At 40.1% G+C, this 15,362-nt stretch overlaps 2 protein-coding genes across 2 annotated transcripts in view; both read left to right on the forward strand.

The window, feature by feature from the left end:
• The first annotated feature begins 1,629 nt into the window (after window positions 1–1,629).
• LOC121580344 (gap junction delta-2 protein-like) lies at window positions 1,630–4,101 on the forward strand. The gene is made up of 2 exons (XM_041895391.1): window positions 1,630–1,771; window positions 2,610–4,101. The coding sequence occupies exon 2, from the start codon at window positions 2,618–2,620 to the stop codon at window positions 3,737–3,739; it is 1,122 nt and encodes a 373-aa protein (XP_041751325.1). The 5' UTR covers window positions 1,630–1,771; window positions 2,610–2,617; the 3' UTR covers window positions 3,740–4,101.
• A 10,363-nt stretch (window positions 4,102–14,464) lies between these two features.
• LOC121579909 (unconventional myosin-XVIIIa) overlaps window positions 14,465–15,362 on the forward strand; it is a 110,926-nt gene continuing 110,028 nt past the window's right edge. Inside the window, exon 1 of the mRNA XM_041894886.2 lies at window positions 14,465–14,544. The gene's annotated coding sequence lies outside the window, so the exon portion shown is untranslated. The remainder of the gene's footprint in view (window positions 14,545–15,362) is intronic.

The raw sequence follows: 15,362 nt of genomic DNA on the forward strand, positions 1-15,362 counted from the left end.
ATGGTCACTCTGCCCAAGCTCCACAGTTCCTCTGTGGAGATGGGAGAACCTTCCAGAAGGACAACCATCTCTGCAGCATTCCACCAATCAGGCCTTTATGGTAGAGTAGCCACTCCTCAGTAAAAGGCACATGACAGCCCACTTGGAGTTTGCCAAAAGGCACCTAAAGGACTCAGACCATGAGAAACAAGATTATCTGGTCTGATGAAACCAAGATTGAACTCTTTGGCCTGAAAGCCAAGCGTCACGTCTGGAGGAAACCTGGCATCATCCCTACGGTGAAGCATGGTGGTGGCAGCATCATGCTGTGGGGATGTTTTTCAGTGGCTTGGACTGGGAGACTAGTCAGGATCGAGGGAAAGATGAACGGAGCAAAGTACAGAGATATCCTTGATGAAAACCTGCTCCAGAGCGCTCAGGACCTCAGACTGAGGCGAAGGATCACCTTCCAACAGGACAACGACCCTAAGCACACAGCCAAGACAACGCAGGAGTGGCTTCGGGACAAGTCTCTGAATGTCCTTGAGTGGCCCAGCCAGAGCCCGGACTTGAACCCAATCTAACATCTCTGGAGAGACCTGAAAATAGCTATGCAGCGACGCTCCCCATCCAACCTGACAGAGCTTGAGTGGATCTGCAGAGAAGAATCTGAGAAACTCCCCAAATACAGGTGTGTCAAGCTGGTAGCGTCATACCCAAGAAGACTTGAGGCTGTAGTCGCTGCCAAAGGTGCCTCAACAAAGTACTGAGTAATGGGTCAGAATACTTATGTAAATGTGATATTTCCGTTTTTTATTTTTAATACATTTGCATTATGTTGTATTGCGTGTAGATTAAGGAGGGGAAAAAACAATTTAAGGCTGTAATGTAACAAAATGTGGACAAAGTCAAGGGGTCTGAATACTTTCTGAATGCACTGTACACCAAACTGGGCCAAACCCAGCCTCAATAATAACAGGATTGAAATGAGAACATGATTTATTTTTAGTTAGAGGATCACTGATAACTCATCTGGTATCTAGGTTTCAGGACATTGGGATGAATTAGTAAAAGCAACAGTTATGAGCGGCACTGACTCAACAAGTGGATCTGTGGAATAACGATACATCCAATAGTAGGTCTACTAGTACTGCCACCTGGAGTTGTCAATGCAAATTTAGCTGGTTATATTGAAATAAAGAGGTTGATATAAAGATGCTTTAACATTTAATTATTCCACAGGATGACAATTACTTTATTCTACTGCAATTATCCGGCAAATTCTTAGTTTTATTGGTTAATTTGTGATTGATTATTTCATCTATGATAGATGAGGTGAACATTATACTGTTACAATATTTCATAGCATTTTAAAGTAAATAGGAGTAAAAGTAGGTATGGGTGTATGAGCAGTCTCACATTATTAATTTTTATCCCAATTCCACAGCTCAAAAGCAGACAAATATCCATTTACAAATCAGTACTGTTGACATTTTTTTCCAGCACGTTCTTTGAACTCTGTGCTTGACTGAACAGCTGTTCAGAAAAGGTGCCCCCCATTGTGCATTTAAATCTTTGTCCCACTGTACATTGAAAGCCTTTGTTCGCATACAGTACAATGAGTGTTTCAGATGGAGTCAGGGAATATGTGTGGTCAGCCCATTCTCTCCTCATCCAGCTCAATAGACTCCATAACATCCAGCAACCAGCTCCCACTTCAAAGATAGTTATGCAGATTGCTTGCTTTGGCATTTTTCCAGATTTGGATCGGAAAGAAACACATTTTCACAAGGTAAGTTCCTCCAGAAATCAGTCATTAGGATTTATGTATCTGTATGTGCTGTGTGGACATTTTCAGCTGTTTTTGCATTTGGACAATGACACCACCATGGACTGTTGTTAAATAGGTTGAGTGGAGGGGTAGGCTGCATTTACAAAGTGTACATTTATACAATTAGTGAGGTATTATTATTATTAGTTAATGATGTACTGTAGTTTGTGTGTCTGTCAGGGACAACGTAGAGCTGTCTCTGTCTGTATTATGAAGAGTGTAACCTATATTAAATTTTCTCTTTCTACTTCATAATCATTTCATGTATCAAATTAAGCATTTTCTCATAGTATTTAGAATAACCCAGATCACTAATTTAAACAACACATACTGTATATAAAACAAAGATCATCTACATAACACATAGAGACATGTTCCAACATACCCTACAGTATATTGTGTCTTTTAAATATGTTGTGTGTACATGTATGTTGTGTGACATTGTGAATGGGCCATACATCTAAGTATTTTGAGGCCCCTCTTATGGATGGTGGATGACATTATGTGTTGACCTGTTTTATGGCTTCATGGTTCTGCTGACTTAGCATGTGCCCCTCCCGCAATAGACAATAGACACAAGAGACTAAACTGTATTGATGGCTTACTCATTAAAGACCTGATAAATTACAAGGAAATATGCCAGTGCTGCAGATGTGCAGGTTCCATCCATGTTTCACTCCTTCAAAGACTGTAGTACTAATATTGATTTGTCTGTGGGGCATAATGTTGTTGTAGTGTGGTGGGTTCAACACACCATAGGCCTGCTGCTGTTTGTTTTTCCATCTGTGCTTCCCCACAGGTTAAGAAATGGGAGACTGGTCCATTCTTGGTCGCTTCTTAACGGAGGTTCAGAACCACTCCACGGTGATCGGCAAGATCTGGCTGACCATGCTGCTCATCTTCCGCATCCTGCTGGTGACCCTGGTGGGGGACGCAGTGTACAGCGATGAGCAGTCCAAATTCACCTGCAACACCCTGCAGCCTGGTTGCAACAACGTCTGCTACGACACCTTCGCCCCCGTCTCACACCTGCGCTTCTGGGTCTTCCAGATAGTGCTTGTCTCCACACCGTCCATCTTCTACATTGTCTATGTGTTGCACAAGATAGCTAAGGATGAGAAGTTAGAGACTGAGAAGATCCAGGTGGTCGCCAAGCCCCCTCCTGCACATGAAAGTCTCAAACATGTAGGGGTGGAGGATGGGGAAGCCCTGAAGGCCAGCAACCCCTCCTTCAACCACTGCAATGAAGAGGAGTGGGGCGCCCGGGAGGGGGAGTGTGTGGAGCAGAGCCTGCTGGAGGAGGACTTGAGGGAGGTGGGGAAGGACCCCACTGAGCTGTCCAGCCAAGTGCTGCTGACCTACATCATCCACGTGGTGCTGCGCTCCATCATGGAGATAGCCTTCCTAGTGGGCCAGTACTACCTGTTTGGCTTTGAAGTGCCTCAATTGTTCCGCTGTGAGACCTACCCCTGTCCCAACCGGACTGACTGCTTCGTGTCTCGTGCCACGGAGAAGACCATCTTCCTCAACTTCATGTTCAGCATCAGCCTGGGCTGCTTCATCCTGAACATTGTGGAGCTGCACTACCTGGGCTGGGTCTATATTTTCCGTGTGCTGTGCTCGGCCTGCTCCACATGCTGCGAGCCAGAGAGGGACCCTGTGGAACGTGTGGACCTGTATCACAACCCCAACCCTCTGCTGCTGCAGCTCAAACACTCCCTACGAGGCAGGGTGGTCCTGCAGACCCCCCCTCCCATATCCCAGGAGAAGGGCAGTGGTGTGTTGCCCACCCACACCCCAGCCATCTCCTTCGAGACGGACTCCACAGTAGAGTGCACCTCCAAGAGGAGCCCAGATGAGAAAGAACGCACTAAGGCCAAACTGGCCAACATAGCTAAAATAGGAAGAGGCAAGAAGTCCTGGCTGTGAACTCTCAAACTGTGTATTTTTCCTTTCCGTTGAATATTCTTATTTTGCTTCCTCCTATCAACTGAAGATGGATTACAGTTGTTTACAGTAAGACTGCAAAAGCAACAGTCCTTTGAGTCTTTTGCAGTGAATCTTTAGAAATTCCATAGAAGGAATACCCATAGCAAGCAAAAGCATACAATACTGTATGTGCTCACATTTCTATGTGTACATGGGTAGAAATTATTCACTTTAATGTGCAACCACTTAGGTAACTTGGTCGTTCCACCAATTAGGTGCCTTTTGAGTATTGAATTTTTTAAAGTTTTATTTCACCTAATTTTAACATTCTATCATAAAGAGCACATGTTCAACTTAATGAAAAACATATTTTTGACTATAGTAAGTGCCTAACAAGTGCCAAATAAAGTAACAGGGTTGACCGTAACAGGGTTGACCACTTCATCTTAAATCAGCCATAAATCCACTTCTGACAGGGGGAATGGAAGCTTGTTGTGTGCAACAGGGAGGGGCAATTGAATGTGAGCTTCACCAAAAATGTTTAATTGTTAAAACATTTCTAGCCTGTCTCTCTATGGGTAACAGGATTGATGTGTTATGCTGGACCTGCTCTGTTTTCCACCACAAAACACCAGAAAATAGTCATAAAGAGTAGAACCAGCTCACCTGCGTTTACACTATGATTTGACTATGAGATGATGTTCAATGTCTCTTTTGAATAGTTTTACCATACTAAAACAAGAGTTCAGATGACATAACAGGATTGACCTTAAATAACATGAAATAAATAATCATCTTCAGAAATTACTTTGTCAAAGCAACAACATAAGTAGGGCTTTACAATGATGGTGAAAACTTGGAGAAATGTGGTTAAGTGGGTTAAAATCTTCCTAAAAGTCACAGAGGATGCACAGAGGCACATGTCAAAATGCAGAATTTTGGCACTTTAGCAAGTATTTTATTCATATACAAAATCAGATTGATAGAATTTTCCCTGTGGTCTATATTACAGGGCACTTTATTAAAAATAACAGGCTTTTAAAATTCAATATTTGTGCAAAATCTTACTTAGAATGTCAAAGTGATGCAGAAGGCACTAATATTGTGGAACGACCCAACTATTCATATCACATCTGTAATATAACCAATGAAATGGTTTCAAAAGGAAATAATACTTGCCACAATTTCAACCTATATAATATACAAATTATTTTGACAATTTATCAAGTTATTATTACAAAAAGGGTTTTGATGGCAGTTTTTGTCATAAAATTATTTTCTTAGTACGATACCAGTTTTACCTCATGTTAAAATCTAGAGATTCTAAGAGAAAATTGCCCTTTTCTCTTGATTAGAAGATTACTTTAGTAACTTTAACAAGGTATCTTTAGAGCAATTACGTATATAAACCCTGGATGACTAACATGGGGTGTTGTATTGAAGCCACAGCGCAGCCATCTTGGTACTCCTCCCCATTGTAAAAAAAAAGTTTGGAAGCTATAGAAATGCATTTATTAATGTCTACATTCGTTTTTGACACATGTATTATATTACAGACACCTTAATGCATACTTTTAAATTATATTATGTAAGCTAAACATAAAAATAACAAATATATAAAAACATTTTCCTTAAAATATATTTTTTTGAGAGTACTAAGGTTACTGTCCCCACAGCAACAACAACATTATTAAATACATGTAATTTTGTCCTTGAAACATTTAATTGAAATAAAGGGGATGGAAACTGGGGGGGGTAACCTTAGTAAACTGTTGATACTGTTCTTTATCTTTGTATGCATTTCTCGGATTGTTTTTTGTTGTGTTGTTTTTCTTCAAGTGGCAGCCTACAGGTACAACAAAATATAAAATATGAAATGAAAATATGATAACTGAATATATATACACATATATGACTTTGAATGTTATACCTGTACCTGTAACCCCCCTTCTGAAAAAACTAAATAAAAAGTTGGTCACAAAAAACTAAACAATGCCTTGTTGAACTGTGAGCTCATTTCATAATCAAACACTTTTGGTTTGGTAAATTCGATCTCCAGGATATTTTTTCTCATAAATTTTTTTGGGGTGTCATGAAGATGTTTTGTTTGGTGTTAATTGATGTAATTGACTTTTAAATACTGTGATATGGAAACCAGGCATCTTTCATCCCTGGCATTAATGCTGTATAAAATTGCTACTGAACTGATTTGAGCTGTGTTTGCTGCTTATCTAACTGACGGTGCACTTTCACAACAGATTCAGCTCTACTGACTTTGAGCTGAAACAATGCAATGTTATCATGACTGAGTAGATCACTGAATAAAATAATTCCAGGATAAACAGTGGATACTATTGTGTTTCGTTCCATGTATGAAAATACACATTCAATCAAAACAGGTAAAGAACAAAGAAGGATATAGGCTACACTTATATATGAGCTTCGTTATGGTCATTTGGATGAGGAACCAAATGCCATTCAACTTTAGTCCAGATGAGGACGCTACTGTGTTAAAAAAGCTATTGTTTTGTTTTCCTAATGGTCATCATGTGAGATACAGTGGGGGAAAAAAGTATTTAGTCAGCCACCAATTGTGCAAGTTCTCCCACTTAAAAAGATGAGAGGCCTGTAATTTTCATCATAGGTACACGTCAACTATGACAGACAAAATGAGATTTTTTTTCCCAGAAAATCACATTGTAGGATTTTTTATGAATTCATTTGCAAATTATGGTGGAAAATAAGTATCTGGTCAATAACAAACGTTTCTCAATACTTTGTTATATACCCTTTGTTGGCAATGACACAGGTCAAACGTTTTCTGTAAGTCTTCACAAGGTTTTCACACACTGTTGCTGGTATTTTGGCCCATTCCACCATGCAGATCTCCTCTAGAGCAGTGATGTTTTGGGGCTGTCGCTGGGCAACACAGACTTTCAACTCCCTCCAAAGATTTTCTATGGGGTTGAGATCTGGAGACTGGCTAGGCCACTCCAGGACCTTGAAATGCTTCTTACGAAGCCACTCCTTCGTTGCCCGGGCAGTGTGTTTGGGATCATTGTCATGCTGAAAGACCCAGCCACGTTTCATCTTCAATGCCCTTGCTGATGGAAGGAGGTTTTCACTCAAAATCTCACGATACATGGCCCCATTCATTCTTTCCTTTACACAGATCAGTCGTCCTGGTCCCTTTGCAGAAAACAGCCCCAAAGCATGATGTTTCCACCCCCATGCTTCACAGTAGGTATGGTGTTCTTTGGATGCAACTCAGCATTCTTTGTCCTCCAAACACGACGAGTTGAGTTTTTACCAAAAAGTTATATTTTGGTTTCATCTGACCATATGACATTCTCCCAATCCTCTTCTGGATCATCCAAATGCACTCTAGCAAACTTCAGACGGGCCTGGACATGTACTGGCTTAAGCAGGGGGGACACGTCTGGCACTGCAGGATTTGAGTCCCTGGCGGCGTAGTGTGTTACTGATGGTAGGCTTTGTTACTTTGGTCCTAGCTCTCTGCAGGTCATTCACTAGGTCCCCCCGTGTGGTTCTGGGATTTTTGCTCACCGTTCTTGTGATCATTTTGACCCCACGGGGTGAGATCTTGCGTGGAGCCCCAGATCGAGGGAGATTATTAGTGGTCTTGTATGTCTTCCATTTCCTAATAATTGCTCCCACAGTTGATTTCTTCAAACCAAGCTGCTTACCTATTGCAGATTCAGTCTTCCCAGCCTGGTGCAGGTCTACAATTTTGTTTCTGGTGTCCTTTGACAGCTCTTTGGTCTTGGCCATAGTGGAGTTTGGAGTGTGACTGTTTGAGGTTGTGGACAGGTGTCTTTTATACTGATAACAAGTTCAAACAGGTGCCATTAATACAGGTAACGAGTGGAGGACAGAGGAGCCTCTTAAAGATGAAGTTACAGGTCTGTGAGAGCCAGAAATATTGCTTGTTTGTAGATTACCAAATACTTATTTTCCACCATAATTTGCAAATAAATTCATAAAAAATCCTACAATGTGATTTTCTGGATTTTTTTTTCTCCATTTGTCTGTCATAGTTGACATGTACCTATGATGAAAATTACAGGCCTCATCTTTTTAAGTGGTAGAACTTGCACAATTGGTGGCTGACTAAATACTTTTCCCCCCACTGTATATAGCTTGCCAAACTTGTGTTAATTGTTAATATGAATCTACATAATGTTTTTTGAAATCAGAAATTAGCCTATTAAATTGAAAAACAAATAGACAAAGTTAGGAAGGATGGTTAAAGTAGCCTAGGCCGATATGAACACTTTTGACATTATTACTTTAGTATGATATTATGGACAGTATCAGTACAGTAGGGGCCTATAGTCTGTCAATGCTTCTACCAACACCATTTTTGCACACACAATCATTATAGTATGCTGCTATGCACAAGTTAGTCATTAGGCTACTACCACTCCAGTATCCCGATCAGTCTATGATCCTATGGAGGACCAAACCTGTCGTAATTTGAATTAAATGAATAAATAAATGCACACATAATTAGATAAATAAATAAATCCACACATACTTAAATAAATGAGCAAGGAAATACAAAAGTACAGACTAAAATGTATTCATTTTCTTCACATATCTGTATGTATTTAATTATGTGTCTATGTATTATCTAATTATTCAAACTTTAATTCATTTAATCATATATATATATATATATATATTCATTTATTTATTTCTGTATTTCTTCCTCCAATATGATAATGAGGGGGTGTCAATCAAACGTCTGTGCGTGGAATCTAACACACCATTGGTCGATCAATGTCACAGCGCACTGCACAACTGCTTTTGCACCACCTATGTGAAGCTAGCCATAATAACGATTAGCCAAACTAGTAGGTTCGCCATCAAAATAAAGGTCCCGCATTGAAACTGACGCAAACAGATACAAATAGTGGAATCACGCCATTTTGAACTGGATAATGTTTGGAATGTTTTTATATAAATTCAACCAAAGACAATAATTTGTTAATAAATAAAAAAATACAACTCTTTTGAAATCGCACTGTGGATGTATTAGACTTCAGAATTGCATTGGGAGCATACTGTATGCACTGTACAGCCTTGCCAATGGATCTTGGGTCCATGAAATGTTCAAACTGTGAAGAGTTTACACAATTATTAGCATCACAGCTCTTATTGCAGGACTTAAACTGTGGGAAATCACCTCACCAGTCAGTCTATTGTGCGTATTGGACATTCATATTGCAATGTAAAGCTTTACCTATGGATCTTGGGTCCATAAAATGAGGTATCAGCCTACTCAGTGACACCCACAGAACTGTGAAGAGTTTACACAAATATTAAGGTCTTAACTCTTATTGCTGGACTTTGACACTACTGTGAAATGAGCCACATTAGCTCACCAGTCAATGGGCTGAATAGTGATGTGATTTGGTGATGGTGCAACTCAATATTAGGAAGGCATTCTGTTATTATTATTATTATTTTGGAATACTCAGTGTAAGTATGCCCCAAATGCAATTATGAAGTCTGATATATCCACAGTGCGATTTCAACTGATTTGTCCTTCTTTGTCAAATTAACGAATTATTGTCTTTTGTTGAATTTGACCTTTATTTTGAAGGCAAACTGCAAATTCCACTAATGAAACAAGATGTGGAGATTGGGAAAGATGGCAGAAGTGGATGCTGAGTTCGAATCAAGTTGTTGAAGACGAATGTTCAGAATGGACAACAGTAGTATCGAAAACTGGAACAAAAATGAAATTGACAAAAATTGGAGTGGCGGATATGTGTATGAATTATGATGAATCACTTCTTGTTGGGATGCGTTTGTTGTGTAAGAATGCATATGTGGGAGACCTGTTTGAGGTGTCGAAAATTGTGAAGTATGCGCTGGGAAAAGTGGAGTCTGTCAGAGTGACCAGGAGTGGTATTATTTTGATTGATTGTATTTCTGAAGAACAGAGGAAGCAGCAGAAAGCAGCAGAAAAGTTTTTGGGACTGAAAGATTTTACATCTGAAGACTTGCAAGGGGTACTGGCGCCGGAAGACCCGCCCTCCCATGTTTCCTTGAACCTGTGTCGGGATCTGATCTGTTTTATTTTTTAACAGAAAACTTATTTGATTTAGTTTATAAAAATTTTTCTAGTTTGGTTGTTTTTTGGGGGGTATTTTGTTCCATTTTTGGGAATACTGTTTCCATCCCGCACAGTAGGTGGGGGGATGCACATAAAATTGTGCGATTGCCAATATACCATAGAAGAAGAAGAATTCCACTAATGTGGCTCATCTTTGTGGCTAGATTCATGTACAGTGCTGGCCGCTGCTGAAAACGACGCTTCTCCAGATTAGCTGCTTTTCCGTGTGGAGGCATGCATCGAAAACTTGGATCAGCTAGCTGCTACAATGGACACATAGGTGGATGAATATATTTGCTAGCTATTCATCTGATTGATGAATTTCATAAAAATGCCATTAACCTCTTAAGGATCGGACCGTTTTTTCAATTTTCCTCTTAAATGACGTCCCCAAATATAACTGCCTGTAGCTCAGGACCTGAAGCAAGGATATGCATATTCTTGATACTATTTGAAAGGAAACACTTTGAAGGTTGTGGAAATGTGAAATTAATGTAGGAGAATAACACATTAGATCTGGTAAAAGATAATACAAACAAAAAAACGTTTGTTTTGTTTTGTTCCATCATCTTTGAAATGCAATAGAAAGGCCACAATATAATATTGCAGTTTAGGCACAATTTAGATTTTGGCCACTAGATGGCAGCAGTGTGTGCGCAAAGTTTCAGATTGATCCAGTGAAGCATTGCAATACTGGACTATTTTGTATGAAGTCTGCCCAAATGTGCCGAATTGGTCAATTGATACATTTTCAAGTACATAACTTTAGAGAACATACAAAAAGGATATGGTAATAATAATGTAAGTTTATACACTCCCAGGATTGTCATACATGATGGACCATTAGCGTATACACTAACTTTCACACATCTAGATGGCCGGGTTGGGTGGGTGTGGAGCCAGAGACAACAGGTCCCCTGTAGCTCAGTTGGTAGAGCATGGCGCTTGCAACGCCAGGGTTGTGGGTTCGTTTCCCACGGGGGGCCAGTATGAAAATAATGCACTCACTAACTGTAAGTCGCTCTGGATAAGAGCGTCTGCTAAATGACTAAACATGTAAACAGGGGTTCAAACTGTAGAACCCAGTTCCTACATTTGAATATAAAAATGTGATTTGATCAAACAAAACTATGCTAAATTTTATGTCTGGGACCCTTAGGATGACAAATCAGAGCAAGATTACTGAATGTAAGTACATTATTTACCTTCAGAGGTGAATGTATCAAACCAGTTGCAGTGATACGTTTTTTATTGTTGTGCACTCTCCTCAAACAATAGCATGGTCTTTTTTCACTGTAATAACTATTGTAAATTGGACAGTGCAGTTAGATTAACAATAATTTAAGCTTTCTGCCCATATAAGACATGTTTATGTCCTGGAAAGTTTGCGGTTACCTACAACAGTCATGCTAATCACATTAGCACATGTTAGCTCAACCGTCCCGTATCCGGGACACCGATCCCGTAGAGGTTAACTAGCCAGCTATCTTGAAACAGCTGGGGGAAAGCTAGCTAACGTTAGCTTACCCCCACCAACAGAGTTCTCCTTAGCTAGCTAGCTAAGTGGACTCTAGCTAGGTTTCTCGAAAAGAACAACTAGCTATATCATTTGGTAGCTGTATTTCAAAGACTAGCTAGTTACTGACTATTTGAATAGTTTTTGTCAAACTACTTTGTTCCCCTGCCTGTTTATTGATGTGTTTGTGACTGAAAGTTGGCAAGAAAAATGCCCTCCTAATTTTACTGCAAATAAGCTGTGTTTATATAATTTGTCTGATTTAGGGGGCTTGTGCATATTTGCATTTGTGTTTCATTAGCTAGTTAGCTAAGTTAGACTAAGCTAAATCTTATTCATGTTTTTGTTGTTGTTGCATTTCAGGTGGCGTGGCATTGCTGACAAGCCAGCAGGCTGACAGGCCAGGGCCCATATTCACAAAGAATCTCACAGTAGTACTGATTTCTGGATAAGTTTTGCCTTCACACCGAGTACAAATACATTGACTAGCGGGTGGTTATCCTAGATCACTAGCCCTACTCTGAGAGGCTTTGTGAATATGGGCCCTGGAAGAAAGCTGTTGCCCAATACCTTGCACATCAGTCATTTCACCACAGGACCCTAGAGCAGGGGTAGGCAACCCTGTTCCTGGAGTGCCGCAGGTACTGCAGGATTTTGTTTCAACTAGGCACCACACCAGGGGTGCGTTCAGTTCGCTTGAACATTTGCTACATTGTGGAACGGCAAGTTTTCCAAAAACATTATTGTACGTTCTTGAACAGACTTTGAGATACGTTTTCTCCGTTCGGTGGGTGAGCCGGTTTGTGGCTTGAAGCAATGAGTGAATTTAAAGGGCAGCTGTGCATTTTGAACCCACAACCCAACCCCATTTTTTTCAACTAATCGTTCAGTACAGAACAATTTCCGTTCAATTGAACGTTCTATACATTTGTATGTACTGAATGCAGCCCTGACCAACTGAGCTAATTGAGCAGTTCAATGATTGTTTAAATTCAACACACCTTGTCTTCCAGGTCGGTGTGCCTGCAGCACTCCGGGACCAGGCTTGCCAACCCCTGCCATGGAGGTATTAGTCAATGCTTATGAACTGAACATTGAATGTGAATTTCCATATATCAATGACACTAACCACGGGTTGAATTGTTCAGCAAATGCTAACATGGCTTTGGTGATGAAAGGTACATAATGTATTTATTGTAATCTCCCTGTCAGGCCACTGCATGCTATGACATGGGCCTGGATGGTGACATCTTCAAGCTGCCAGACTGAAGACTGGGGCCTTCAGTGGTACCGGAAGCAAGGGCCTTACCTGGGAGTACAGCAACCGTCTCTCTCTGTCTCACAGCCATTCTGTCAACATGTATTGTATGTAACCACTCAAATTCATACCAACAGCTACGGACGCAAGCACTGACTTATATTCACTTTGTCTACTTGCTCCATGTTCCTGCTGGTAGCAAGGCTCAACCTGGATGCAGAGAAATGTCCTGCCTTTTAGTATGGTTGCATCCATCTCCACCAGGCTCCAAGAAATCACATGACAAACCTGCAGAGATTAACAAAATAAAATGGTACCTGTATTCAAGTATAAGTTTGCCTACTTCACATTCATGTCTGTAAATGACAACAATAGATCTGATTAAAAGTATGCAAGCCATTTTGTGATAACGGATTTACATTTGTCATTTAGCAGAAGCTCTTATCCAGAGTGACTTACAGTTAGTGTATTCATCGTAAAATAGCTAGGTGGGACAACCACGTATCACAGGCATAGTAAATACACTTTTGCTCAATAAAGTAGTTATCAGCAAATTACATTGCATACATGTGAATTTATAGCTAGCAAAGATATTATGTATATTATGGCACCACGTCTCATCTCAGTAACAATTGCTAAGGCGAACAGCAAATTCCACTATTGTGGCTAATCCATATTGTGGCTAGCTTCACATAGGTGATTTATTCCATCATGACAACATGCTCCTCCTTATTTCACTGTAGTTAGCTAGTTGCTAGCTTATTAATTAAGTATCCACTATTGCTTAGTAAGTGATCTAGTTAACGTGAGCTAGCCAACATGCATTTCTTCTGACATGACACAATCCTGCTTGCTTTACATCTGACACATCTACCGCAGCTAGCTAGATAATAATGGTTTATGATAATTGCAATTTAGTTCATTAACTAGCTAGCTAGCTAAGTGTAAAACTCTGAGTCTGGCTGTAAAACGCATCTAGCTAGCCAACTCGACTTTATCAGTCGTAGCCAAGCCAAGCTAGCTTGATACTCCGTAACGTGAGCTTACCATGCTTTTCTGGCCAACTGGACATTATTCTCACCCATCTCGGTCGACTCCTTCTTGCCTACTTCCCTCTCTTGGTCTTCTTCTAGGTTCAAAACTATATGGCTGTAGTCCGGTGCCTTATTGTCAAAAGCAACCCACTCGTAACACAGTCACCCCAGTGCAGGCAGGGAGTCAATGGCTCAGTGTTCCAAAACTGTTCATCTGTTTCTATGTCAAGCAAGGACCCTGTACTATTTGTTATTTTTGTGTGTTTTTATGGTGGATGTGCAGCACAGCAGCATATAATAGATTTCATCTCCAATTTCCCCCCAAAAGTTCTTTAAACTTTGTCAGACTGAATGCAGCCCAGGCAAATGCAATTAATCAATGTGCCTTGGCATTGATCAACCAATGATGTTTTAGATACCAACCACATATGTTTGCTTGACACCCCCTCATTATCATATTGGAGGAAGAAATACAGAAATAAATAAATGAAGAAATAATATAAATGAATAAAATGAAAGAAAGTGGGATTAATTATTGAAATAATTATTGATCTATTTATGTGTGCATTTATTTATTCATTTATCTATTTATGTGTGCATGTATTTATTTATTCATTTAATTCTAATTATGGCAGGTTTGGTCCTCCATATGATCCCTCTGTCCAGATAGTATAATGTCCCCAAACAAGCCAGTAGGGGTCACTGCAAACCAGCTGACGGTAACTCATGCCTTAATAGACTGGACTGCCCTGCAAAGGCAGACACTCCAATAAAACTGCTGAAGCTACTGACAATCTCACTCAACCCTTCATCGGACTGCTCACCAACACTAAACCTGCATATCACTGAGCGGTGAGTAACCTACTATTCCATGTATTTATTTTTATTAGACCACGGTGTGTATGCTACATCTTTTCTCTCTCGATAAAACTGTTTGTCATGTGAAGCCACCGGTGTGATAAAGAATGAGGGCAAAGCAGCTTAAAGGGAGCGCATTATGACCAAGCTGTGACTAGCAGCGACAATAACCTCTCCACAGTGTTGGATACGAGCAGGCAATAATTCAGCGACAATGTATAAATTCTGTCAGGAATATGTTGTTGCAGGTGTAAACGAACTGCCCACTGGGCACAGACGTCAGTACAACGTCTAGTTTTGATGTACAATTGGTTGAGTTGTCAACTAATGTGAATTCAACGTGATATCAACAAAACATGTCACCTTGTCATTGGATTTAGGTTAAAAGTAATGTGGGGAAAAAACCAGAAATGCCCTTAAGTTGACTTTTTGCAAATCAAATCAAATCCAATCAGTTTTTCACGTTGATTGTACATCATCACATATATTTTTTTGGTTGAAATTACGTGGAAACAACATTGACCCGTTTTTACACTGGGTAGTTACATTTATATTAATTTGTTTCTATTTCCAACTAGGTATATGTCTAGGACAAGTGGCTCGCATAGGCTATAGGCAATCATAGCGCAGATATTATATGCTACTGTTCATATTCAGTTTATAGGCTATCCTTTTGTTTTTAGATATAGTCTACTGTATAGTCAAATATGTCCACGCATGACTGCTTCTCATTGCAGTGCCATGCGGCACGAGACGCATGGGGAGGGTCAGTAGCCTAGTTGATGTGTAACTTTATTGATAGGCCCATGTAA

This window comes from Coregonus clupeaformis, chromosome 13, assembly GCF_020615455.1.
Source record: "Coregonus clupeaformis isolate EN_2021a chromosome 13, ASM2061545v1, whole genome shotgun sequence".
Classification (NCBI taxonomy): Eukaryota; Metazoa; Chordata; class Actinopteri; order Salmoniformes; family Salmonidae; genus Coregonus; species Coregonus clupeaformis.